Source organism: Erinaceus europaeus, chromosome 13, assembly GCF_950295315.1.
Source record: "Erinaceus europaeus chromosome 13, mEriEur2.1, whole genome shotgun sequence".
Classification (NCBI taxonomy): Eukaryota; Metazoa; Chordata; class Mammalia; order Eulipotyphla; family Erinaceidae; genus Erinaceus; species Erinaceus europaeus.
The window spans coordinates 49,768,742-49,793,740 of record NC_080174.1 but is presented as its reverse complement, the minus strand read 5'-3'; the positions used below and the strand labels follow the sequence as shown (position 1 = coordinate 49,793,740).

The following is a 24,999-nucleotide window of genomic DNA, read 5'->3' as shown; positions in this document are numbered from 1 at the left end:
TCAAGTTGCCAGAATTGTTCCATGCCACCTCTCACGTGGCTCCTATGCTGTCTTGAATGACTCGTATATGTGCCCCCACTTTACTGAGAAGGTAAATAATGTGGAGAGCTAAGTTAGCCAATGTGAGCAAGTGCTACTCGATATACCGTGAGTCATACCTGGAACCTTTCCCAGAAGGAAAAAGAAGCATACACACAAAATAGTTTCGAGCCTCTAGTCAACCAGAACTGACCTTACTCAGACCCAACCTCTAGCAGGTGATTGGAGAGTTGATAGCAGAATTCCTGGCCCCTACCCTTGCCACCAGCCTCCTCCAGCCCAGCCAGCATATAGCTTGTTCATTCCTGTTCTGTGGGAGTGGTTTCTGACAGGCGGCCTAGGCTGCTCTACCTCTGTCACTAGGAATAGATCCTTTCTCCCAAAATTCGGAGCTGAGAAGATTCTTAACAGGCTCTTTCATCAGCTTCACATGGCTCTCAGAGTACACAGGTAAGTAGGGACACTGCCAGTGTATATAACGGGGGTGGGTGGGACAGCTGACGAGGCTAATCCACAGAACCAGCAGAGTCATACACAGATCCTGTAAGAATGAACATCACCTTGGGCACATCAACAGTGGAGTTGTATGGAGCGTGGGAGCTCTCCTAGCCAGTGAAGTAAGTGTAGGGCAACTCTTTGCATCCTTTAATTCAGTCCTCTGCTAAGCTGGGGAAGGAAGGTCAGGAGGTGCACCTCCACTGTTCCACTTTCTACGTCCAATGGGAGTGACTGCAAGCCTGGAAACTGTTCTCACTTAAGACGAGTTCCTGAGTTCAGTCTCCAGCAGCACTGTATAAGCCAGAGATAAGCAGTACTCTGACCTCTCTTCCTCTCTAATGAAAGAAGTGTTTTAAAAATTGAAAAAGAAGGGGCTGGGAGATACCTCACCTGGTAGAATGTGTTTCGCCATGGGCAAGGACCTATGTTTGGGCCTAAGCACCACACAAGAGCACCACACACAAGGGAAATTCATGAGCAGTGCAGCTCATGCTGTGGTGTCTCCCCTTTCCTTCCTTCCCCCCCTCCCTTCCGCTGTTTCTGTGACTGAAAGGAACGAAGAGTTGGAGGCAGGGAACTAAGGATCTTGAACCCTTCCTGAAAGTAAGAAGGATACAGGAAACAAGACATGGAGTGGGCTTGAGGGACCATTTCCTACAGAGGTGATAGAGTGGGTCCTTTTGATAATATCTCAGCAAGGATGATAGAGGAATGGATCAGCTGGGACCTCTAGACTAAGAGGTCCCAAGCTCAGGGGTGTGGGGGAGGCAAGACCTGAGTGCCTACAATAGGCCTAGGTCTCAGCACCCTCCCAGACCTGACGGTTTACGCTCAGCTGGGTCACTTAGAGCCTGCTTTGCCTACTGCCTTGGCTGATGCCCAGTGTCCATAATAAACATTTAACTTGCCCTACACTGGTTGGGAAGAAACGGTGAGGTCAGGTCGGCAGAAAGAGGGCCACTCCAACCTTTTCTTGACCCTGCAGCACCATCCATAATGTGCCTCCTGTGACCTTGCTTGCAGGGAGCTCTGAGAGGCCTTGGGGAAGCCAGGATTCCTGGAGTGCAGCATGGAGCAGCAGGTGAAGAAAGAAAAGGCTTCACGCAGGAGAAACGATTGGCAGGAACAGAAGTGTTAGGGGGACCCGAAGCTATAGGGAACAGGGACAAGAGTGAGTGGCCTTGGGAAATGAGCCCAGCATTGCATTAGAACTGGTTCATAAGGGTTGTAAACAAAGAATGCAAACTTAACACTGAAGAAACTGCAGTTTTAGGGAGATGAGTGATGGTCTGAGTGATGGTCAGTTTGGGGAAGAATGAAGACTAGAACTCCATTCATTGCACCTTTCACTTACTGGATATATAATTACAGGGCCACCAACCCTGAGGCACCCATCCAGAATACACAATCTATCAAATCTGGAAACAGTGTGGTGACAAATGCTACAGTTGAGGTTTGCACAGGTGTTGAGTATTTTATTGAGGGAAGGTGTGGATAAAAGCAATGATTTGAGCTTGATGGCTGACAGGGAAAATCAACTGGTAGAGATGCAAAGATGGGATGAACACAAAATCATGACAAGTTTAGGAGTTATGGAATGAAGACTAGGAAACAAGTGACTTGTTACAGAAACATGGATAAACAACAAGGCGGGGGGGCAGGCAGTAGCATGGCAGGTTAAGCGCACATGGCATGAAGCATAAGGATCGGCGTAAGGATCCCAGTTCGAGCCCCAGGCTCCCCACCTGTAGGGGGTTGCTTCATAGATGGTGAAGCAGCTCTGCAGGTGTCTAGCTTTCCCTCCCCCCCCCCCCCCGTCTTCCCCTCTTGATTTCTCTGTCTTATCCAACAACAGCAATAACAACAAGGGCTACAAAAATGGGGGAATGGCCTCCAGGAGCAGTGGACTTGTAGTGCAGGCACTGAGCCCAGTGATAACCCTAGAGGCAAAAAAAAAAAAAAAAAAAAAGCAACGAGGCATGAATAGCTCAGTAGAGACGTGAAGAGGGAAGCTTGTAGGCTTGTGCACTATAGAGGAGGTAGGAGCAATAGAAATCGTTGGCTGGGAGGTAATAGAGAAGGAAGAGGGACCCGGAACTGAGAACAAGGTGGCTAATGAGAAGCCAAGTGCAACCACAGAAGAACTAGGCTTGAGGTGTCAATAGAACACCCAAGTGGGCACTGCTGCACAGGTGACCCGAGCCTGGAGTCCAGTGCTCAGCAAAGGCCGACTGGGACAGACTTAGGAGCCACTAGTAGAGAGAAGCCAAAGGATGACAGGGTGCACAGAGATGGTTAACTGCCATCTGAAGGACATGCCCTTCACCACATCTTTCACACCACTGCCCATTCCCTGGCCCATGCTTCTATTCTCTAATGTGCCTTCCTGAGTCTTCCTCCTCTGCTTACCCCTTTCACATGGCCAGACTCAACAACTGAGCTAGAGGCTATTTATTTTTCTCAAGCAAGCTCTTTACTCTACTCACTGAGCCAGTGTGTGTGTGTGTGTGTGTGTGTGTGACTGAATTCTGACTGAATCATTACCTGGAGGACATATCTTTCATGGATCAATCCATGCTCCCAAGATGAAACCCAAGCCCTTTAGCCTAGAAAGCAGACCTTAGGTGATCTGGCCCTGGCTTTTCTCTGGCAACTCTCACCTCCATCTGTACCTTACTCTCCACTTTCAGAATTACTAGCAGTTATGTACATGCCAAGCTCTCTCTTACCTCCTCATTGTTGCAGTTTCATTTATGGACTTTCCTTCCCTCTCCACTGCTTTCATTGCCTAGATAACTTCTAATTCTTCAGGTCCTCGCTTAAAGGTCACCTCCTCCAGGAAGCCTTCCTATCTATCAAGACTCCTGTACCACTCTCCAAATTACACTCAAAATATGTTTATTACAATGTAAGTCTTCACTACTTTATTACTGGTTGACTTCACTCATCTATTTGATGTTTGCCTTGTGACCAGTCCCTCTCTTCCTGGCCACCCACATTTTCCTGATCCACTCCCTGAAGACAAGGTCTGTATCTTGCTCCTCTGAATCTTTGGTCTAGCACAATAAGTGGATCTGAACTTGACCCCTGTAAATATAGGTTGAATGCATGAAGGAACAAAAACTGGTGAATATCTTGATACAGAAACTTCTTCCATAGTGAAGACTGCAGAATTTCAACATTTGAATTGGTTCCCATATTTTTGGGTTATTGAATTAAAGCTGAAAGCTTCAATTCCCACAACTAAGCAGCTTACCAAAAATACTACAGAAACTTACACTTCCTAGAGCAATTAAGAGTGCCCATCTCATTGTATTCTTTTTTTTATTGGATAGACAGAAATTAAAAAAGGTGGTGGGGGGACAAGGAGGGAGGTAGAGGTGAGGAGGATGAGAGAGACACTTGCAGAACTTCTTCACTGCTCATGGAGCTTCCCTGATGCAGGTGGGACCAGGGCTTGAAACCAGGTGCTTGTACATGGTAATGTGTATTCTACCAGGTGTTTTGCCACCTGGATTCTATCTCAGTGTGTTCTTAAAGCTAGGCTACTTTGATTTCTTTCTTTCTTTTCCTAGGCAAAACATACCACCTTGTGCTAATTTGTATATTTTTGATAGTAATCAAACTGAGAGTGATGGCGAATGCTTTCCATATGTTTGCCTACTAAATGCATCTCTCCTTGGAGAATTCACCTGTTCATGTGACATGGACTTTGCTGGGGCAAGACAGCTTGTGATGAGATGACCTGGAGGCTGTGGAGGGAGGGACTGGAACTGGAAGGGAGCTGCTGCAGTGGTCCTAGTTAGGGATGAGGTCAGGATTCCTGTAGTAGAGGAGGAGGACAGGTAGAGGTGAGAAAAAAACAAGAAAGCTAAATCTATCTGTCCAGTATATAATGGGCAGGAGAAGGAGGAGGATTTTGCGTGCATTCAGGTTTCTAGTCTGGCCAACTGATTATGTAGGTGTACTGAGACAGCAGACAGCTGGATACACACAAATGCAAAAGGTTCTGAGCTACCAACTTAATACACCTGCTGAGTCATGGTGATGTGGGAGAGTAGCAAATGCTGGGTGGGGTGATCTCAAAAAGAATATGGCAAGGGCGACAAGACAGGTTTTTCGAAAGAGACGAAGAGAACCAGATTTGGAGAGGTTCTGGAGAACAGGAAGTGGAATTGGGAGGCTGTCCAACAGATGAGACTGTGTTTAAGAGTGTTAACGGGGTCAAGTGGTAGTGCAGCAGGTTAAGCGCACATGGCGCAAAGTGCAAGGACCAGCATAAGGATGCCGGTTCGAGCCCCCAGCTCCCTACCTGCAGGGGTTCGCTTCACTGGAGGTGAAGCAGGTCTGCAGGTGTCTGTCTCTCCCCCTTTCTGTCTCCCCTCTTCTCTTGATTTATCTCTGTCCTATACAACAACGACAACAGCAATGACAACAATAATAATGACAACAAGGGTAACAACAAGGGCAACAAAATAGGGAAAATGGCCTCCAGGAGCAGTGGATTCGTGGTGCAGGCACTGAGCCCCAGCAATAACCCTGGAGGCAAAAAAAAAAAAAAAAAAAGGAAGAAAGAAAGAAAAAGAAAAAAGAAACAAACAAAAAAATGTGTTAACAATAGCTGGGGAGGTAACTCAATGGGTAGAGCTCAGGATTTGCCCTTGTTAAGACTATCCCCATCACGGCATTTAACAGAGAGATGCTCTGGTCTCTTTCCCCGTTAAAAAAAAAAAAATCCTAAAAGTCTACTGAGTTAAGGGGATCAGAGGGTTAAATCTAGGTCCTTTCACATGGTAACATGTGTTCAACCAGGTGCACCACCACTGCCCCAACCTAATTTCTTAATGTATATTAATTCAATACGCACATGAGCCCTTTGGATAGGAGTTTTTATTATCCATACTTTATAGATGATATTGAAGTTCAAGATCCAAAACCTCATCCTAGTTCAGAGAGCTAATATGAGGTGGGGCTTGTCGATTCAAACCCAGGAATCTAGATCCAGGGTCCATATCTTAACCATCTGATTAGAGCCTCTCAAGAAACATGGACACACAACAGACTGGAGAAAGCTAGATGAGATTCTGAGGAGGAGCTATTTTAATAGACTCTTTAGAGTTTCACCGAGTGGGGTTTCCTGAAAAATAACCAGCCACAGACAATTCCCAAACTTCATTCCTCTGCTGGAGGAATGATACCAGTGTGGTCAATGGAACCACCTCAAACCACAGCTGACCCTCCATGCAGTCCAGCAACTCATGTCACCACCTCACAACTTCCCTGCATCCCTTTCCCAGTTTCTCCTCAGGTCTAAGGCTGAGCACACTAATGCCACTGGCCCCAAACATGCCATAGGCACATTCTGCAGTACTGCCAGGAAAAGGAAAGGATTATGTATCTAAATGCTCTTTAGAAGGGGCTTTACATAAAGCAAGCTACCTCCAATCACAATTAGGCAATTGGAAAAGAATTAGCAAAGAAATGCTTTAAAGGGAGTCACGGTAGCACAGCAGGTAAAGCACATGTGGCGTTATGTACAAGGACAGGAGTAAGGATCCCGGTTCCAGCCCCCAGCTCCTCACCTGCAGGGGAGTCACTTCACAGGCAGTGAAGCAGGTGTGCAGGTGTCTATCTTTCTCTCCCCATCTGTCTTCCCCTCCTCTCTCCATTTCTCTCTGTCCTATCTTACAACAACGACATCAATAACAATAACTACAACAGCAATGAAAAACAACAAGGGCAACAAAAGGGAAAATAAATAAATAAATAAATAAATATAAAAATTTTTTTAAAAATTTAAATTTTTTTTTTACTGAAGGGTGGGGGTAGATAGCATAATGGTTATGCAAACAGACTGTCATGCCTGAGGCTCCGGAGTCACAGGTCACAAGTTCAATACCCCACACCACCATAAGCCAGAGCTGATTAGTGCTCTGGTTAAAAAAAAAAAAAAAAAAAAAGTTACTGAAATGAAATAACCTCAGAAAGACGGTCCAAAGGAAATGTAAAGTGCAAAATAGCATATCTATGATGCTACTATTTGTGGGAGGAAAAGAGGAAAGGGAGGAGAGAGAAAATATGCTACAGTGTTTATGCACAGATTATCTCTGGGAGGACCAAGAAACAGTAGCACTGGCTGCCTCTATGCACAGAACCAGGGGGCGGGGGGGGGGGGGCTGAGAACAGGAAAGCACATGGAATATACACAAGTACATTTAGTTTTCTTATTACCAGAACACTGCTAAACTCTAGCTTCTGGTGGTCCTGGGGATTGAACCTGGTACCTCCAGTGTCTCAGACACTAATATCCTTCTGTATAACTGCATACTATCTCCAGTCTTACATATATTCTTGTACCTATACCTCTGAATGTCTGTATGTATATTCCATACATTTGAGAAACACAAAATTTAGACAACTTTTCATATATGTGTGTCTATAGATACACAGCTATGTGGATGTAACTGTGCATACTGTATATCCATTGTTGATATATATACACAAATTTGCTCATTACTCCTCTTGCTATTATCATTATTATTTTGTTGATGACTTTCCCCATCCATCCAGGAATTGGAAGAGACTCTCCTGGTGGCTGGTCTTACTTGCACTTGGTCTCTTAGGCCTGCTCCACTACTGGTTCCCTGTAGCCAGGTATGCTCCCTTTCCCCCCCAGCACTATGATGAGACTAGCAGGGCTGAGCTCAAAGTGGATCTTTCCAACTGTGGAGGATGATGGTGACTATCTGAGCTCCAGCAAGACAGTACTTGTGGGCTCTCCCACCTTCTAAGGAAGCAGAGTCAGAAAACTCCTGAGTGGGCTTACATGCTTCTTACTGCTTGCCCATACCCCACAGGCATCTGGAAGTCCTCATTCCCATGGGTGTCTGCCCTTTGTCCAGAATGGCCCTTCTAAGAGACAATTTCACGGGTTTCCTGCATCCCTGGTAAGGAGCTACCTGTCTTCCCACTCCAAGAACCACCACATACTCTGCAGAGCTGCCCCAGGGTCATTTCCCTCCTCACACATCTCCCAATCCTGTATGTCAGATCTGTGCTAAGCATTCCAAAGGGCAGGAGATGAGCCTGAACCATCTGGGGGTTCCAAGAGCTGATCACTGGGGGAATCCACCAGGTGACTAGATAAATGGACCTATCTCCCTATCTCCTTTGGCCAGGGCCAGGCCGAATGTCCTGCCATGTACCCCTTGGGGGGCACCCATTATTTGGGATGGCATTTTTGATCCAGATGTGGCCCAGAAAACAGCTACACAGCAGAACTTCACCATCGGGCTGACTGTGTTTGCAGTAGGCAGGTAAGGCCTGGAGAGGGGAACAGGGCTATCTGGGCAGGGAGTGGGAGAGGTGTGCATATGATGGGTATGGGGAGGGGCACCCTGTGCCTTAGGATCAAGAGGTGTACTGAGAAGAAGAGAGAGCATCCCGTGTCCCAGCCTCTCACGATAAGGTCACCGTCAGCATTTCCCCTCCACTCTTTTCTGGATACCAACACCATGAAGTACAGGAAGCCAGGGGCTCAGAACCACATCCTATAAGAAGCCTGCTCAGGATCCAGGGCCAGTCCATATGGAGGCATTGGGTTTGGGATAAGAAAATATTGGAGTCTTCCTCCTAAGGGTGGTGGTGAGAACAATTAAACAAAGGAATGGCCCAGTCACCATCAGAAATGTTCGAGGCCAGTGGCATAGGGACATACACAGAGCATGGAGGAGGCTTATACCACACAAGCCCGATGGAAGGGCTGGGGACCTAAAGGTTTCTAGTGAATTCCAGTTGGGCAGAGAGAAGTATAGGAGGGAGAAAGATACTAAGAAAGTAGTAGGGTCAGCAATGAAGCAGGACTGTTGGGGGTGGGCCCATGAAGCGGGCTGTAAGGGTCTGGAGCTCACACATGGGGCCAATTGTGCCAGCCAGCTCGAGGGGCGGGGGCAGGGAGGATGACTGAGGACAGTGGAGGAGAGGAGGCCAGTCGAAGAATGGAGGGTCTGGCAATACATGAATGGCCCTCCAGAAATGGTGAAGGCCCTCAGAGTGACCAGTGGAGAAGAAATCCCAGGGGTCCTGCCTGCCCCATTATGAATGGCAAGGAGTGACCAGAAGTGATGTCGCGCGGAGCAATCGGAGGTGTTGACCCCACGCAAGGTAGTGTTCAGGCCGCTAAAGGGAGCGCTTCTCAGAAGGAACTGGCTGGTTTGGGAAGCCAGTGAGGGTTCTACAAGGCTGGAAGAGGAATCAGAAACCCAAGCCCGCTTCTCGGGCTCCTCCAACTTCACCCCCCACACTCGGAGGGGAGAGAAAGCCAGGAGGGCGCCTGAGCGCCAAGGCCCCGGCACCTCGGGACCACGGCCTCTCCGAAGGCCCCACCTCTGTCTGCAGGCCCAGAGGGTTTCCCTGCTGCAGGCACTGTCCACACGGCCCTTCCGGCTCCCCGGGCCCTCCAGCGCGCGGGGTGGGGCTGTAAGAGCCCCGGGAGCCCCAGGGCGGGGAGTGGGGGGCGGCCGAGGTCAGCCAGCGCAGTTGGGGCAGGCTGGGCTCCCCACCCGAGCCCGCTCCCGCCGCCTCGCCCGCAGGTACCTGGAAAAGTACCTGGCGCGCTTCCTGGAGACCGCCGAGCGGCACTTCATGCCGGGCCAGCACGTGGTGTATTACGTGTTCACCGAGCGCCCGGCCGCCGTGCCCCACGTGACGCTGGGCCCGGGACGCCGGCTGCGCGTGCAGCGCGTGGCGCGCGAGCGGCGCTGGCAGGACGTGTCGATGGGGCGCATGCGCACGCTACACGGGGCACTCGGCGGCCGCTTGGGCCGCGAGGCGCGGTTCGTGCTCTGCATGGACGTGGACCAGCACTTCAGCGACGCCTTCGGGCCCGAGGTGCTGGCCGAGTCGGGGGCGCAGCTGCACGCCTGTCACTATCACTGGCCGCGGTGGCTGCTGCCATTCGAGCGTGACCCGCGCTCGGCCGCCGCAATGGCGTCGGACGAGGGCGACTTCTACTACCACGCGGCCCTGTTCGGCGGCAGCGTGGCGGCGCTGCGGCGGCTGACGGCGCACTGCGCGTGGGGGCTGCGGCGGGACCGCGCGCGCGGAGTCGAGGCGCGCTGGCACGACGAGAGCCACCTCAACAAGTTCTTCTGGCTGCACAAGCCCGCCAAGGTGCTGTCGCCCGAGTTCTGCTGGAACCCCAGGGTCGGCAGGCGGGCCGAGATCCGCCACCCGCGCCTGCTCTGGGCGCCCAAGGAGTACAGCCTGCTGCGCGACTAGCCCGCACGGCCGGCGGCCGCAGGGCACCTCGGGGGCAGCACCAGGTCCTCCTGCATGTGCCCACGAAGCGAGTCCGGCCTCGGGGAGCTTTTCGCATGAAAACAAGGATCCCGGGAGTCAGGCGGTAGCGCAGCGGGTTAAGCGCAGGTGGCGCAAAGCGCAAGGACCTGGCGTAAGGATCCCCGTTCGAGCCCCCGGCTCCCCACCTGCAGGGGAGTCGCTTCACAGGTGGTGAAGCAGGTCTGCAGTTGTCTGTCTTTCTCTCCCCCTGTCTTCCCCTCCTCTCTCTATTTCTCTGTCCTACCCAACAACGACGACATCAATAACAATAACAACAATAACTACAACAATAAAGCAACAAGGGCAACAAAAAGGAAATAAATAAATGTTAAAAAAAAAAAAAAAAAAAAAAGAAAACGAGGATCCCCGGGCCAGGCGGTGGAGCGCCAGGTGGAGGGCACGCGCTGCTATGCGCACACACATCCGGTCTGACGAGCCACGAAGCAGTGCTGCAGGTGTCTCACTGCTTCTCTCTGTTCTCCATCTCTGTTCCCCGATCTCTCAGTGTCTCTGTCTCCACAAAGACACGCCTCCAGGAGCGGTGGATTCATTGTGCAGTCACCAAGCCACAGCGATAACCCTGGTGACAATCATTCAAATTAAAAAGGGAGGGAGGGAAGATTTCCCCTCTCCTCACTGTCAACGGCCTAAACAAGCTGTCTATAGACCTTCCCTCTGGGGCCTTAAAGAATTCAATCGCTGCCTCCTGAAGAGGTGCCCCCTTTAATATATAGTAAACAACATATATATTGATTTAACATAGATTAGCAACATTATAAGATCTCAGGGTTCAGCTTCACACCTGTGCATGTGCAACTCAACCCACCTGTCACCTCCCACCCTCCTTGATCACCACCGTGACTTTTTGCAAACTCAGTTGTTTGCAGAGAGCTTAGTTTCTCCTCTCCCCTTTCTCTCTCTTTAAATCCATTTACTTCAGTTACCTATCAGTTTATTCCGTATGTGATTGAAAACATCTGGTGACTGTTTTTCTCCTCTTATTCCACTTTACATAATCACATCCAGTTTTGTCTTGGATGTAATCTTGAAAGATAGAATCTTTTTTAATGGTAGAGTAGTATTCCATTGAATATATATCATAACTTAACTATCATTGAGTATTTAGCTTGCTTCCGTACTTTGGCTTTTGTGACTAATGTAGCTATGAACATAGGGGTGCATATCCTTTCAAATTACTTACTGTTTTAATTTTTAAAATTTATCTTCCCTTTTGTTGCCCTTGTTTTTTATTGTTGTAATTATTGTTGATGATGTCACTGGATAGAACAGAGAGAAATGGAGAGAAGAGGGGAAGACAGAGAGGAAGAGAGAAAGACAGACACCTGCAGACCTGCTTCACCGATTGTGAAGTGACTCCGGTGCAGGTGGGAAGCCAGGGGCTCAAACTGGGATCCTTGTGCTGGTCCTTGCGCTTCGCGCCATGTGCGCTTAACCCGCTGCGCTACCGCCCAACAACAACAGCAGCAATGGCAACAATAACAACAAGGGCAACAGAAAGGACAACAAAATGGGAAAATGGCCTTCCAAGCCCCAGCGATAACCCTGGAGGCTAAATAAATAAATAAATGAAATCAGGCCTAGAGTTCACTGGTTTGGTCGTTCCCTCCCCGCAACTATTAAGTATAGTTTGTATGTATTTAAGTAGGCATTCTAATAAACTGTTCCCAAAATGTCTTTGTGGCCCTATCTTCTGGAGTGTGAAAGCCCACCAAAATGGCATTTCCTTGCCATGGGGTCCATGGGCTGCTTAGCTAAGTGTCTGGGAGATAGGTTATCTCATCAATGGCTGCTGTCTAGAATCTTCTTCCACTCGAGAAAAAAGACAGTTTCTGAGTAGGTAGGTGTGTGAAGGCCCTCAAGGAAAGGTGGTCAAAGAGCCTGAGACATAAGAAAAGTATCTGATGGAAGACTCTGAAATACTCGCAGTTGGGACAGCTCTGAGAGGAAGGTGTTGCCTCCGTATCCCTTGAACCCCTTATGTTCTCATGGACAAACCCCACTTTTCCCCAGGTAGGGCAGCACTTTGGCTGTTGACCTGGCCCAACCTTCATGGGTTTTATTTATTTACTTTTTAAATATTTGATTTATTCATAAACAAGATAGGAAAGAGATAAAGAACCAGACAGCATTCTGGTACATGTGCTGCCAGGGATTGAACTCAGGACCTCACACTTGAAAGTCCAGTGCTTTATCCATTGTACCACCTCCCAGACCACACCCTTCATGGTTTTTACAGTCTGATCATTTTATAAGTCATTTCATCCCCATTTCAAGACTTATTTAGTAGTTGGGTGAAATAAAGAGGCATCAGACATCTCTCAGATGTAGTTGAAGTCACCTAGTGTATCCCATCTTAAACTAGAAAGCCTCTGGACTCTACGTTTGCAATGAAAACTAGATGTACCTAAGAACAGGTTATTGTTCGATGACCTTAAGTTCACACATCCCTTTTTCTGGAGGGAAAATGTCCTCTACCTTAGCCTGCTATGATGACCATGTCACCAAAGGCCGCACATACTGACCCTTATGACCCCTCAGCCACTTCAGAACTCAGCGTGAGCTGGTAAAAACTGGCTTAGGAACCAGCTAGGAACTGGCTCTTCAGTGTGTGGCAAGTCCTAGTTATATGTAAAACAGAGGTGCCACCTTGTGGAGGTGGTTGTAGTGGTCCAGCGAATGTAATCTGCTTTCTTACTCAGCTTGCCTGTCTTCTCAACCCAGCATTCACCAATGGACAGTGACTTATCCTATGGATGCAGCCCTTCCTGACGAGAGGAAGGGTCACCTAGTCAGTCTTCTGATGGGAAAACATTCTGTTTTTGGAGAAGATATCCTTCAGCTGGAGGTTTTGTCCTTTGCTCCTGGCTTAGTGCATGGGCTCTAGTACAACTTAAGCCAATCAAGTACAGACATCCTGATCAGAGTGATCAATTCAGGGATGATTCCGGAAGTTGGCCTGAACTGAGAGGATCCAGCTAGACTTCTAGGAAATAGAAGCTAGATGGTCAGAAACCTGAGGCTGTGAGTGGAGCTGCTAACCAAGAACAGAATTGCACGAAGAGCTGAGGATACATCACTGAGTCCCAAAGCAGGCCTGCACAACTTTAAATGTAAAAATAAAATAATAACCCTCATTTAGTTGGGGCTATCTCCTGCAGCCAAGGACTGTGAGTGCTCAGAGTGAGTTCTTACTGGAAGCTCCATGTGACTCCTGGCCAAGTCTCTTCTCTCCCTGCAGAACTCTCCTTGATAGAATTTGGGGGGACTGAATTCCCAGTTCTTCCTCCTAGGCAACCACAGCACTGACTCCCTTTGAAAATGTGAAGAGAACTTCTTGGTCCCCTCAAGTGCTTCCACAAATCAGGGTACCTTCAAAGGAGATGGAAAAACAAGTGGTGACTGCCCCTCCTTATGGGAGCAGGGACAGGAGCCTCACTGGCGCACCCCCATGGCGCACCCCCAGAGTGCACAAGGCTTTTAGGACTAAGGAAAAACAAAAAGAAAACCCAAACAAAAATGTCTGGGCTGAATTTATGTCCCTGTCATTTCATTACAATATAGACCACACTTTCTTGACCTCACAACCCACTTCACAGAGGGTTGTGAGGTCAATTCCAGGCACTCAGTTCAACAGAAGAAGTGAGGCTTGGGTGGGGGGGAAGAGCAGTGGACAAGTGCCCCCCAGCCCCACCTTCACACAGAGCATTCCATAAACCACTGCCACCCAGGTGCAGGTGCAGGTACAGTTTATTCTTCACAACAGAGAAATACAAAGAGCAGAGGGTTTGGAAGTCCTTTGTTTCTTATCCCCCCCTCTAGTGTATTCCTTCATATTTGATTTTTCATTTTGCTCCCCACTCCTTAAATAGAATGCAAACTCGTTTTCCCAAGCATCAAAAGGCGCCTGCCCACACCTCCCTGCCACCTAGATGCAGACTGAGAAGCCAACAGACTGTTTTTTCTTTTTTAATAAGGTAACTAGTTCTAAATATGGTGGCCTGGAGGTCCCATAGAAAAAAGCAAAGGGGTGTTAACAGTATGTTTAACAGCGTATTTACAGGGTAGTAACATGCGGACGAAAAGCTACAATACTGAGTATCAGACGACGCAAGTCAAACAAAGGGGAGGGGGGCAGGGTTAGAGAACCCCACGGGAAAAGAAACCCCAGGAAACGTTAAACTGGTAAATCAATGGCGAGTTAAGGCTTAAAAAGTGTATAAAAATAACACAGTTAATATTCAAAACGGAACTCCAGATACAGAATATATAGATGAGTTTCTGTCTAGTTTTCTTTTGTCTTTCCCCGGGGGATGGAGGGGGCCTTCTCCGGGCTCTGTACATAGTTCCTATATACATGGACACGCATGGCTTTCAGATTGGGGTGTGTCTGTGGGGGCTGAGGGCAGAGTCTGTTCCTGGACCCTCCTCCCCGAAGATCCCTTCCCTGCCGGGGGGGGGGGGGGGGGGGCCTGGGGCCTGGGTTGGGGATCTCCCTCCATGACAGGGAAGACAAATATCCACCCGCCCCTGGGCACTGCCCCATCTGGAGGAAGGGGGGGGCGGTGGCTCCCAGCCCCAGGCCTACTCCCTTCCCATCCCCCTGCCCAGTCTGGGATGGTGGAGAGGTAGCCAATAGGTTTCCTGGCCAGCACCGAGGTAGACTGGGGTGGTCTGCAGGGCTGCAGAGTGGTGGGGAAGGCAGGTCTTACGCAGCCCATTCCCACCCAATTTCCCTGGGCCTGAGCCCAGCCCAACCCAAAGCTGCACCCTTTGGTCCTGCAGATCTCCCAGCACCTCTCTAGTTTCACCTCTTGAAGTCTGGGCAGCCGTGGTAGTTGCTGCATCCCTCTGCTCAGTCATGCCCAGGGCACATAGCTTGAGAGGTTTGAGTCAGGCACCCAGGGATGAGTGACCTGCTCAAGCTGCTTCCCTCCTGCCTGGGGACCCCTGTCTGCAGTCCAGATACCCAGGCCTGAGTCTTCTCTCAAGGCCTGAGGTCAGGGCAAGAGAAAGTACCCCACTGCCCTCTAGTTCTCTGTGTCCATCTGTCCGATTCTTTTAATTTCTCGGTCTTAGCAGCACCAACTTCTTGGCCAATAAATATCTTTTTGTCATTTCCAAAACAAACTTTAACAAAAAAACAACAGTGAAGCAAGTGAAGGGTGGGGAACAAAAAGAAAACCCAACAGAGAGGTTCAAAGTGCTCTGAGATAGTCTTTGGATGCCACCAAAACAGTCCAGAATCTTGCAGTTGGCCTGGTTGCCCCCAGAGCTGGACTGGGCAGGGCGTCTGCAACCCAGGCTTTCTGGAAGGTCAGGAAGATCATGAGAGAGCTCGGCTGTTCCTGGAGGGAGTCAGGGGGCCTGGTGCTGCCTGGGTCTGTGTCTGCCTGAGGGCAGGGCGGGGCGGCGCCTTGGGTTGGCTCAGATGAGGGAAATTCGCACCGGGATGCCGGGGGACTCCGTCCTCTGGGGTGAGTGATGGCTCACCAGGTGCTCCACCACTGTGTGTTTGGACATGTGCTTCATCAGGTAGGTCTCCTGTGGGTGGGGGTGACATTGCAGAACATGTAAAGACTACTGGTGAGGGAAGCAGGGAAGGTTTCAGTTCCCACGGTGGCCACTGGAGGGCTCCTTACAAGGCAGCTAGGGCTGCACAGTCACAGCTTTGGGGGTGGGAGCCATGGCAGAAGAAGCACTAGGCACTGGTTCTAGGGGTGCGACATCACCAGCAGGGCTGGCATGTTTACCAGAGTTCGAGTTAATGATGTGCTAGCTGGAGAGCTTCCAGGCACTACGCTTGCCCTCAGTAGTGCCCACCTGAAACTCTCTAGGGCCAGGCCAGCTGCCTAAAAACAACTGGCTGTAGCCAGTACCCGCAGCAAACCTCAGCCTGCCTGTAGGATTAAGCATGGCTGCCCATATCTTGTGGGCGCTCCCACTGAGGGCAAAGCAACAGGCCTGGGTCTGAGACTTGATCTGCCATTTCTTAGCAGTGGAATCTCAGCTAACTCACCTGATGCTCCAAGCCTCACTTTTCTACTCTGCAAGCAGAAATGGGAGCAACACCGTCATCAACCTGCTCAGGTGAGGTGAATGAAGGTCTCAGCATGCAGTGAGGATTGAGAGGAGGGCTCTTTCCCCAGCATCTGTCTACATTTCATTCCAGGTGGCAGGAGGAGCCCTGGTCTCTGCACTCATACTGTCTGCCCTGGGGGAGAAGGAAGATCCTATCTGCGGGTGACTCTGGGAAGCACAAACTGGGCGTCTCCACAGGCTCTGATGAGTACTTCTCATGAGGTACCCATGATTAGATGCTCGAGCTGCCCAAGGCACACCTGCAGGCCCACAAACACGTTAAGCCGAGAGGCAGTGCTTGGGGCCCTACCTGTCACTGTGACCTCATACTTCAATCTGTGCAAACTCTGGCAGAGGGGTCCCTCCAGTACTGTAGCAACTTTCTATTAGATGACACTAGAAGGAAGCGAGCAACACATCGGGAAACTGATTTTCAGTGAACATACTGCAAAGGAAAAAGAGGTGGGGAGACCCACACTTGAAAAAATACCATGTCAAAGGCCAGGTGGTGGCACACCTGGTTGAACACACATGCTACAAAGCACAAGGGCTCGAGTTCAAGCTCCTGGCCCCCACCTGCAGGGGAGAAGCTTCATAAGTGGTCAAGCAGAGCTGCAGGTCTCTCTCTCTCTCCTCCCTTCTCAAGTTCTCTCTAACATTAAAAAAAAATGTTGGGCGGTAGCACAGCAGGTTAAGCGCATGAGGCACAAAGCCAAGGACTGGTATAAGGATTCCAGTTCAAGCCCCCAGCTCCCCACCTGCAGGGGAGTCGCACAAGCAGTGAAGCAGGTCTACAGGTGTCTGTCTTTCTCTCTCCCTCTCTGTCTTCCTCTCCTCTCTCCATTTCTCTCTATCCTATTCAACAACAATGACATCAACAACAATAATAACTACAACAATAAAACAAGGGCAACAAAAGGAAATAAATACAAAAAAAAATTTTTTTTTTAAAAAGTCATGTCGTGGTGCAATGCAAGATCCAAATTTTGTTTGGATTTTGATTATAAAATGAAACTGTTAGTAAATACAATCATGGTATTCATGAGTCAATGAAAATCTGAATGCTGATATGGTGTTTGAGAAGGTTGAAGATTTAACAGTGAATGAATATGTAACATTATAAAGACATGTTGAGTATGTTTTTTTTTTTTTAAAAAAAGGTCTTATGTTTAAAGACACAAAGTGAAAATTTTCAGATGAGGGGACTGGGAGGTGGTTCAGCACAGAATACATGTTTTCCATGCATAAGGCCTTGGGTTTGACCCTTGGCAACGCATAAAATGGAGAAGTAGTACTTTGGCCTCCATCTTGCAATTAAAAAAGAAACATTTAGACAAAACCATATGATACAGGTTTTATTTTGAAAAATAAGTGCACAATTGAGGCAACATAGTTTGGAAGGAGCTGGTAGAAGCAAGACATTCACTATACTGAAATGTTTCTTTGATGTAGTCAAAGTAGTTTAAAATTCAACCCACTATGTGAAAAAAAAAGAAGAAGAAATGAAATCCTTCTTATTCTATAGCATCCTGGGGGTTCTGACTTCTCAGTCTTTTCAACTCTCTTCTGTCCTTTGAACTCTAGAGAAAGATAAACCTCACATGCTCAGCACTCAAGAGGCCCTGAATATCCTGACAATTATTACAGACCATCTTACCTAAGACTCTGCAGCAAGAGTGACCTTTCACCAACACTCACTGCATCGAGAAAGTATCTAAACTCCCTAGCAGAGCCCCAGGCCCCAGTGACTTAGTTTTCCTTCAGCTGTAGGAACACACAGGTTGGATCCACACCTCGGGGTGTTTGCCTTCACTGCTTTCCTGCACAGTAGGCTCTTTCCTTCTTTCTCCTCACCTGGTTAATTATTGTTCAAGGTTTCATATAAATAAGTATTACTATCTGAACCTATCTTTCTTTCCCAAATGCATTTTGTCTTTCAAAACATACTTTCCTTTATAGCAGTGGCTCTCAAAACAGAGGAGACTGAACCAGTTGCTCTCACCCAGAGTACTTTTGGTGAGGTCTGGAGTTTTGGTTGTCACAACTTAGAGAGGGCACTGCTAGTGGAAAGAGGTCAAGGATACAGCTAAGCATTCTACGTCCACAGGCCAGTCCTCCAGCAAAAAAGTTCCTGGCCAAGGGTCAATATGGGTCTAACCTGAGCAACCCTGCTTAGAGTGATTGCAATTTGTCACGACATGTTTATTCCTGAGGGTTGCTTGTTTATTATCGGCCTTCAGCAACAGACTCTAACCTCTCAGGGACAAAAGATACATCTTTCTGATTCACCGATTCCCTGGCACCTGACACAAATGTTCAGTAAACTCTGAGTGAATAAATAATTGTGTCAGCTAAAGGTTATTAAGTGCTGACTCTGCCAGACAATAGCCCTATGATGTCAGAACTGTCACCTCCTCTTTTGCAGATGAGGAAGCCAAGGCTCAGAGATCTTTGTCTGGGTATGTACATGGGGGTCTATTAACCAGAATATATGATCATGGGCAGAATCACACACTTAAGTGACTCATCTTGATTTACTCTTCTGGGTGCTGAAAGACTCTTGTTTAGAGGAATTCCTATCCAAGAACTGGATATAATTCCCACCCAGGCTGGGTGTAAAGACCTCTCCAGCACTATTCAGGCTTTTCTTAAGAGGTGGCACTGGGTCAAGTCATGGTGCCACCTTGTGGTCATCTTAGGGGTTGCAGCTCCCCCACTGGGGGCAGTCCTACATAACTCCCTGACTCTGGAGGGAAGGGTGCCATGCCCCCCAGTACTACACCTTGGGTGTCCCAGGGCCTGGGGGAAAATACACCTGGGGAACCCAATTTAAAGGCTGTCAAGAGGTTGGGCAATAGGCTGGAGTCACCAAAAACTGAATGGGGGAGTAGAAGCCCTCACTGGATCACTTCTTTCTGGGCTTCAGCATCCTTGGTTGGAACGTGGGGAGAAGCAAAGGCTCCCTCAGGACCCTGGGCACTCACCGAGGTGTAGGCCCGCCCGCACATGCTGCAGCAATAGGCCTTGGCATGCTTGATGGCGTGGGCCGAGAGGTGGATCTGCAAGGAGGCGGAGTCCGAGTAGGCCCGGTAGCAGTTGGGACACTTGTAGGGCTTGTCCTTGTTGTGCTGGCGCTGGTGAGACTATGTGGAGCACAGCAAGGCATCAGGAGTGGACAGGGTCTCCTCCCCCCCTACCCTATGCTCCCTGTGCTGGCAGGGGCAGGTGGACACTCACCTGGAGGTTGGACAGCTGAGTGAAAGCCTTTTCGCAGCCAGGATGTGGGCACTTGTAGGGTCTGTCGCCTGTGTGGATTCTGTAATGGGCAACCTGGTAAGGTGGAGTCCCCCAGTGTCACCCCAAGACCAGCTCCAGCTCCCAAGCTCATGGCTAGCCATGCTTGTCCCCCAAGCCACTCCATCTCTGTTCCACACACTCAGAGTGAACCAGGGCAAGAGCCTGGGAACTTCAAAGACCATCACTTCTTTCTCTGGCCACCTCCCACCTCTGACCTGTGGCCAGAGCTGCCTGCTCCCCACAAGTTCCTGCTAAACCCATCGTTCCATCAGAGCCCATCCAGAGGTAGGGCTCAGCCTCCAGTTAGCCATGGGGTGTCCTGCATTGACTGTGTTCTGCCCCACTCTCTTCTAGACTCACCCTCAGACCACTGACTGAAAAGAGTACAACTGGGGGGTCAGGTGGTAGCGCAGTGGGTTAAGCATACATGGCGCAAAGTGCAAGTATCAGCGCAAGGATCCCAGTTCGAGCCCCTGGCTCCCCACCTGCAGGGGGGTCGCTTCACAAATGGTGAAGCAGGTCTGCAGGTGTCTCTCTTTCTCTCCCCATCTCCCCCATCTCTCTCCATTTCTCTCTGTCCTGTCCAACAATGACATCAGTAACAAGAATAATAACCACAATGACGATAAAAACAAGGGCAACAAAAGGGGAAAAAATAGCCTCCAGGAGCAGTGGATTCGTGGTGCAGGCACTGAGCCCCAGCAATAATCCTCAAGGCAAAAAAAAAAAAAAAAAAAGCACAACTAGGGCCCAGTGGTGACACACCTGGTTGAGCACACATATTACAATGCACAAAGATCTGGGTATTAGTCCCCAGTCCCCACCTGTAGGGGGAAAGCTTTACATGTTGGTGAAGCAGTGCTGCAGGTGTCTCTCTGTCTCTCCTCCTATCTCCCTCTTCCTCCCAATTTCTGGATGTCTCTATCCAATAAATAAATAAAGATAAATTTAAAAAAATTAAAAAGAGCATAACTTCACAGGGTTTCTAGAAAATTCGCTGCCCAACCCCCAACCCTCAGAAGCAGATATCCCTCTCTTGTTGGTCCCCAATTTTTATCCTTTGCCTCTTTCCCACATTAGGCACATGTCCATAATGACCACAAGATCAGTCCAGCCATTGAGAGAAGTCAGGACAGGGTGGCCCTGAAAATCAGTCCTCCATTTCTGGTTTCTCATCCTAGGGTGAACATTTACTAACTGTGTCACCTTTGTGAAAAGCATTGAGCCTCAGTTTCTTTCCTCAACTGCAAAATGGGTATAAAACAGTCACAACCTCCTTGAGCTTTGTGCAGATACTATGTGTCAGGGGGTCTGACCAAGTGTTGGCACAGAGTCAGCACTCACTAAGCATCTGCCAATATGACTGACAGTTCTTTATTCAACTTTTATTTGACCACATACCTATATAGGTGCAAAGAACTATCCTAGGTGCTTAGATTATCAATAAACAAAACAAAAAAATAGTAAGCATGAAACCAGTAAGAAAACCTCATGCAGAAGACAGCAAGCCCTGAGGAAAAGCAGAGCATTGGCAATCAGGCCCTGAGCTCCTTTATGGGAAGGGAGCTTGTTTTAGTGCAGTGCTGGGGAGTGAACTCAAGCCTCACGCATGTGCGGTGCCACTGAGAGACCTTCTGGATTCTAGGTTTTCTTTAAAAAAAAAAAATGTGTGAGTGTGTGTGCGTTCTGGGAGGTGGCACAGTGGACAAAGCACTGGACTCTCAAGCATGAGGTCCTGAGTTCAGTCCCCAGCAGCACATGTACCAGAGTGATGTCTGGTTCTTTTTCTTTCCTATCTTCCTCAAGAATACATAAATTCATATATATATCTTATTTGACAGAGATAGAGAAACTGAAAGAGGAGTGGAAGATCGAGAGGTAAAGAGACAGACACCGGCAGTCCTGTTTCACCATTTGTGTAGCTTTCTCCCTGCAGGTGGAGTCTTGAGTCTTGAACCTGGGTTCTTGTACCCTGTAATGTGTGTGCTTAACCAGGTACACCACTGCCTGGGCCCAATTCTCTTTCCCTTTCTCTCTCTCTCTCCTTTATTTTGATAGTGCAATGGAAAGAGGGGAACAAGAGACACAACCTCATCTCTCCACCATCCATGGAGCTCCCCTGGTGCTGACCATGATGGGGATGCAATTATAAACGAGAGCCATTGTGTGTGTGTGGGGGGGGAGGGTGTCTCAGTGAGAAGGTGACTTGGGAGCAGTGGCTAGAAGACTGATGCGTATTTCAGGCTTATCTGTGCTGTAGCTTTTACTTGTACCATAGCCCAGGTAAGGCCCAAAGTGAGGTGCAGGCAATCGAGGTGAGGTGGTGAATGTGGCTCTGGGGCTGGCACAAAAATAAGAGGTGTCATGCCCTGCACCCTCAAGCCCATCCATCATCACCCTGGACCTACCTCTAGCCATGAGTTCTGGAAAATTCTCTGCCAACCAGGTGGGCAAGCAAAAGGCCAGCTAGGTCTGAACTTTGTTTGCTGAATCTTAAAGAACTTTAGGTGCAGGGAGAATCTACCTCTGGCCAAAGGGTTAGGCTCCTCCCCTCTGATGCCCCAGCCCATACTTCACTGACTGGGTTTGCTCTGCCTGTTAACAAACTCATCAAACAAACCAAGGTCCCTCTGGCCAGGCCCATCTGGTAATCATTTCTGATGGGTGATTCTGCCTGCAGGGGAGGCTGCCTGCCTCTGTCTGTTCCTCATCCAGAAAGGACCCTATGGGCAGGGACTAGCTGGTCTCAAACCCAAGGCCCAGCTCATGAATGGCACTGGGCTAGCCTGGTTGTGAGAACTCCTATTCCACCTGCACATTCCTGAGTGTCACAAGTTTGGGGTATCCAGAAGGAGCCACAGGATACATTCCCACCAGAGGAGCACCTAGCCGTGACTCCCACACTCATGGTAAAGAGGAAATCACCACCGCCTAGAAACTCGTGCTCTCTGGCCAACCCTGACCCTCTCTCTAGGACCTCAAGTTCTCAACACACTCTTCTTTTCTACCTAGCACCTCTACCCCCTGCATCCTCCATGGGGTTTTCCTTCTTTCACAGTGCTCTGGGTTCAAATCTCACTTCTGCCTCATCTGAGTAGGATAACCTTGGCATGTGCCTTTGCCTCCCTGAGCCCATTGCCATACCCATGGACTTCCAACGGCGGGTGATGAGAGAGACTGTAAGAACATGGAGAAGAAAAGGACTTAATTAATGGGTGTTTATAAAACCTGTGTGCACAGACATGATGGGCCTAGACCTTGAACAGATCCCTCTCTCATTGTCACTGGTCATCTCCATCAGGAACAACACAATGGACTCCTTTGTGGGCCCCCATAGGACCTTGCCCTCAGTGTGGATCAACAACAGTAGAGAATGTTCCATCCTCTGCAGGGAGGCTGGATAACATACTCTATCTACCACCTGAGGAAGATGGGTCCTGAAATTGGGGCAGTTTGGAATGTTCCTACTCATAACTACAGAAAGTGAGTTCAGATCTACAGGGATGCAGAGGTCACATAGACTCCTAAGCTGAATAAGGGCCCCACAACAGATCAAATTGATGGGTTTACAGTCAACAATATTTATACATCTTTCCCATATTTGGGAGCTACTCTCTTCCCTAATCCAGCTTTCTGGTCCTTTTTCCAGCCATGACATCATCTCCCCAGACAATAACTTGGATCCACCTGCATATCAGATGTCAGGCTCAGAAAAAACCAAAAACAAACAAACAAACAAAACCAAACAAACTAGGATAGTCATGGGCCCTTTGGAATATAACTAAAATAGGCCTACATGTACACTCACCCAGGTATGCCACAACCCAGCCCCACCATGCGTTATACCTGAATAGTCTCCATTTCTCTCCACTATGATACCATTAATTGCTATAATAAATAGGTCAGCATTATTAAATCTTACTAATGGGTTTGATTTTCTCTTCATACTTGCCTAAAAGTCTGTGTTTCCAACTGCAGGTCAGAAAGTGAAACTTCTGAGGAGTCGGGCTGTAGCGCAGTGGGTTAAGCGCAGGTGGTTCGAAGCACAAGGACTGGTGTAAGGACCCCGGTTTTAGCCCCCAGCTCCCCACCTGCGGGGGAGTCGCTTCACAAGCAGTGAAACAGGTCTGCAGGTGTCTGTCTTTCTTTCCCCCTCTGTCTTCCCTTTCTCTCTCCTATCCAACAATGATGACATCAATAACAACAACAATAATAACTACAACAATAAAGCAACAAGGGCAACAAAAGGGAATAAATAAATTTATTTAAAAAAAAAAAAGGAAAGTGAAACTTCTGAAAGAAAAATGATGGCGGACTCAGTAAAGGACTTTACCAGACCACCTGGCTCTTTATACTTCAGGGAACAGACTGAGGGGACAGGTTTCTATGCTGACCATCACAATGACCACACATTGCCCCAGGCCAAGGCCGGCCTAGAAGCAAACAACTTGGCAACGCAGATTAATTAGCCCAAGGGCAGCAGATCAGAATTCTGACCTGCAGTTGGAGGGAACTGATTTAATTATGGTTAATGTTCTATCTTCAAAAGGGCAATTAAAAAGAAAATGTTTTTTTTTCTTTGATTTAACTCTAATCCTGAATTTAGGAGGCTATCTTTGTGTAAACTTGAATAAAGTCTTTCTTAAATGGTGCCTGGTTCCCACTAGCCTGTTAGAATTTGGGGAGGGCAAGGGAAATATGATAAAATTTAAAACAAGGGGCTGGGCAGTAGTATACCTGGTTGAGCACACTTTTTTTTTTTTTCCTTTTGTTGCCTTTGTTGTTTTATCCTTGTTGTGGTTATTATTGTTGTTGTAATTGTTGTTGGATAGGACAGAGAGAAATCGAGAGAGGAGGGGAGACAGAGGGGGAGAGAAAGATAGACACCTGCAGACCTGCTTCACCTCCTGTGAAGCAAACCCCCTGCAGGCGGGGAGCCGGGGGACTCGAACCAGGATCCTTATGCCGGTCCTTGCGCTTTGCGCCATGTGCGCTTAATCTGCTGCGCTACTGCCCAATTCCCCACATTTTTTTTTTTACCTCCAGGGTTATTACTGGGGCTTGATGCCTGCATTACGAATCCACTGCTCCTGGAGGCCATTTTATTTATTTTTGCCCCCTTTTGTTGCCCTTGGTGTTTATCGTTGTTGCTTAAGCACACATTTTACCATGTGTGAGGTCTCAAGTTCAAGCCCCCAGTCTGTACCTGCAGGGGGTATATTTCACAAGTGATAAAGCAGTACTGCGGGTATCTCTCTGTCTTTCTCTCTCTCCCCTCTCCCATCTCAATTTCTCTGTGTCCTATCAAATAAAAAACATAATAATAAATATTAAAAAAATTAAAATAGCATCCAGGTGCTCAGTGGGTAGAACCCAGGACTTGCATTCACTGATTGTGCAATCTGATCCCTGGCATTGCAAATAGCGAAGCAGTGCTCTGACCTCTCCCAATCATAAAATAAATATTTTGACAAGCATATGTTTTTTAAAAGAATTTTTTTTTATCCAGGGTTATTGCTGGGCTTGGTGCCTGCACCATGAATCCACAGCTCCTGGAGGCCATTTTTCCCCCTTTTTGTTGCCCTAGTTGTTGCAGCCTCATTGCGGTTATTATTGCCATTGTTGATGTTGCTTTTGTTGTTGGATAGGACAGAGAGAAATGGAGAGAGGAGGGGAAGACAGAGAGAGGGGGAGAGAAAGATAGACACCTGCAGACCTGCTTCACCG

The 24,999-nt window shown here is 48.4% G+C and overlaps 2 protein-coding genes and 1 pseudogene across 3 annotated transcripts in view; 1 reads left to right on the top strand and 2 right to left on the bottom strand.

Annotated features, from left to right (window-relative positions):
• The first annotated feature begins 436 nt into the window (after positions 1-436).
• On the top strand, positions 437-9,957 carry A3GALT2 (alpha 1,3-galactosyltransferase 2). The gene is made up of 5 exons (XM_060205819.1): positions 437-489; positions 7,108-7,191; positions 7,395-7,484; positions 7,716-7,853; positions 9,129-9,957. Exons 1-5 carry the CDS (start codon positions 470-472, stop codon positions 9,814-9,816), a joined length of 1,020 nt encoding a protein of 339 aa, XP_060061802.1. The 5' UTR covers positions 437-469; the 3' UTR covers positions 9,817-9,957.
• Positions 9,958-13,628: 3,671 nt separating this feature from the next.
• LOC107522518 (uncharacterized) lies at positions 13,629-14,757 on the bottom strand (annotated as a pseudogene).
• ZNF362 (zinc finger protein 362) overlaps positions 13,848-24,999 on the bottom strand; it is a 43,687-nt gene continuing 32,535 nt past the window's right edge. For both annotated transcript variants that reach the window (XM_060205837.1, XM_016188198.2), the window contains 3 exons: positions 19,213-19,291; positions 18,960-19,118; positions 13,848-15,438 (listed from right to left, as the gene is read on the bottom strand). In XM_060205837.1, the coding sequence (XP_060061820.1) occupies positions 15,322-15,438; positions 18,960-19,118; positions 19,213-19,291 (355 nt within the window). In that variant the 3' untranslated portion in view covers positions 13,848-15,321. The remainder of the gene's footprint in view (positions 15,439-18,959; positions 19,119-19,212; positions 19,292-24,999) is intronic.

What these genes read in the sequence shown, in the direction of transcription:
- A3GALT2 (XM_060205819.1), top strand. Translation starts at nt 470, where the DNA reads ATGGCTCTCAGAGTACACAG. An exon ending in TACTGGTTCCCTGTAGCCAG is followed by an intron (nt 7,192 to 7,394) that starts GTATGCTCCCTT and finishes CATACCCCACAG; the next exon opens with GCATCTGGAAGTCCTCATTC. An exon ending in ACGGGTTTCCTGCATCCCTG is followed by an intron (nt 7,485 to 7,715) that starts GTAAGGAGCTAC and finishes TCCTTTGGCCAG; the next exon opens with GGCCAGGCCGAATGTCCTGC.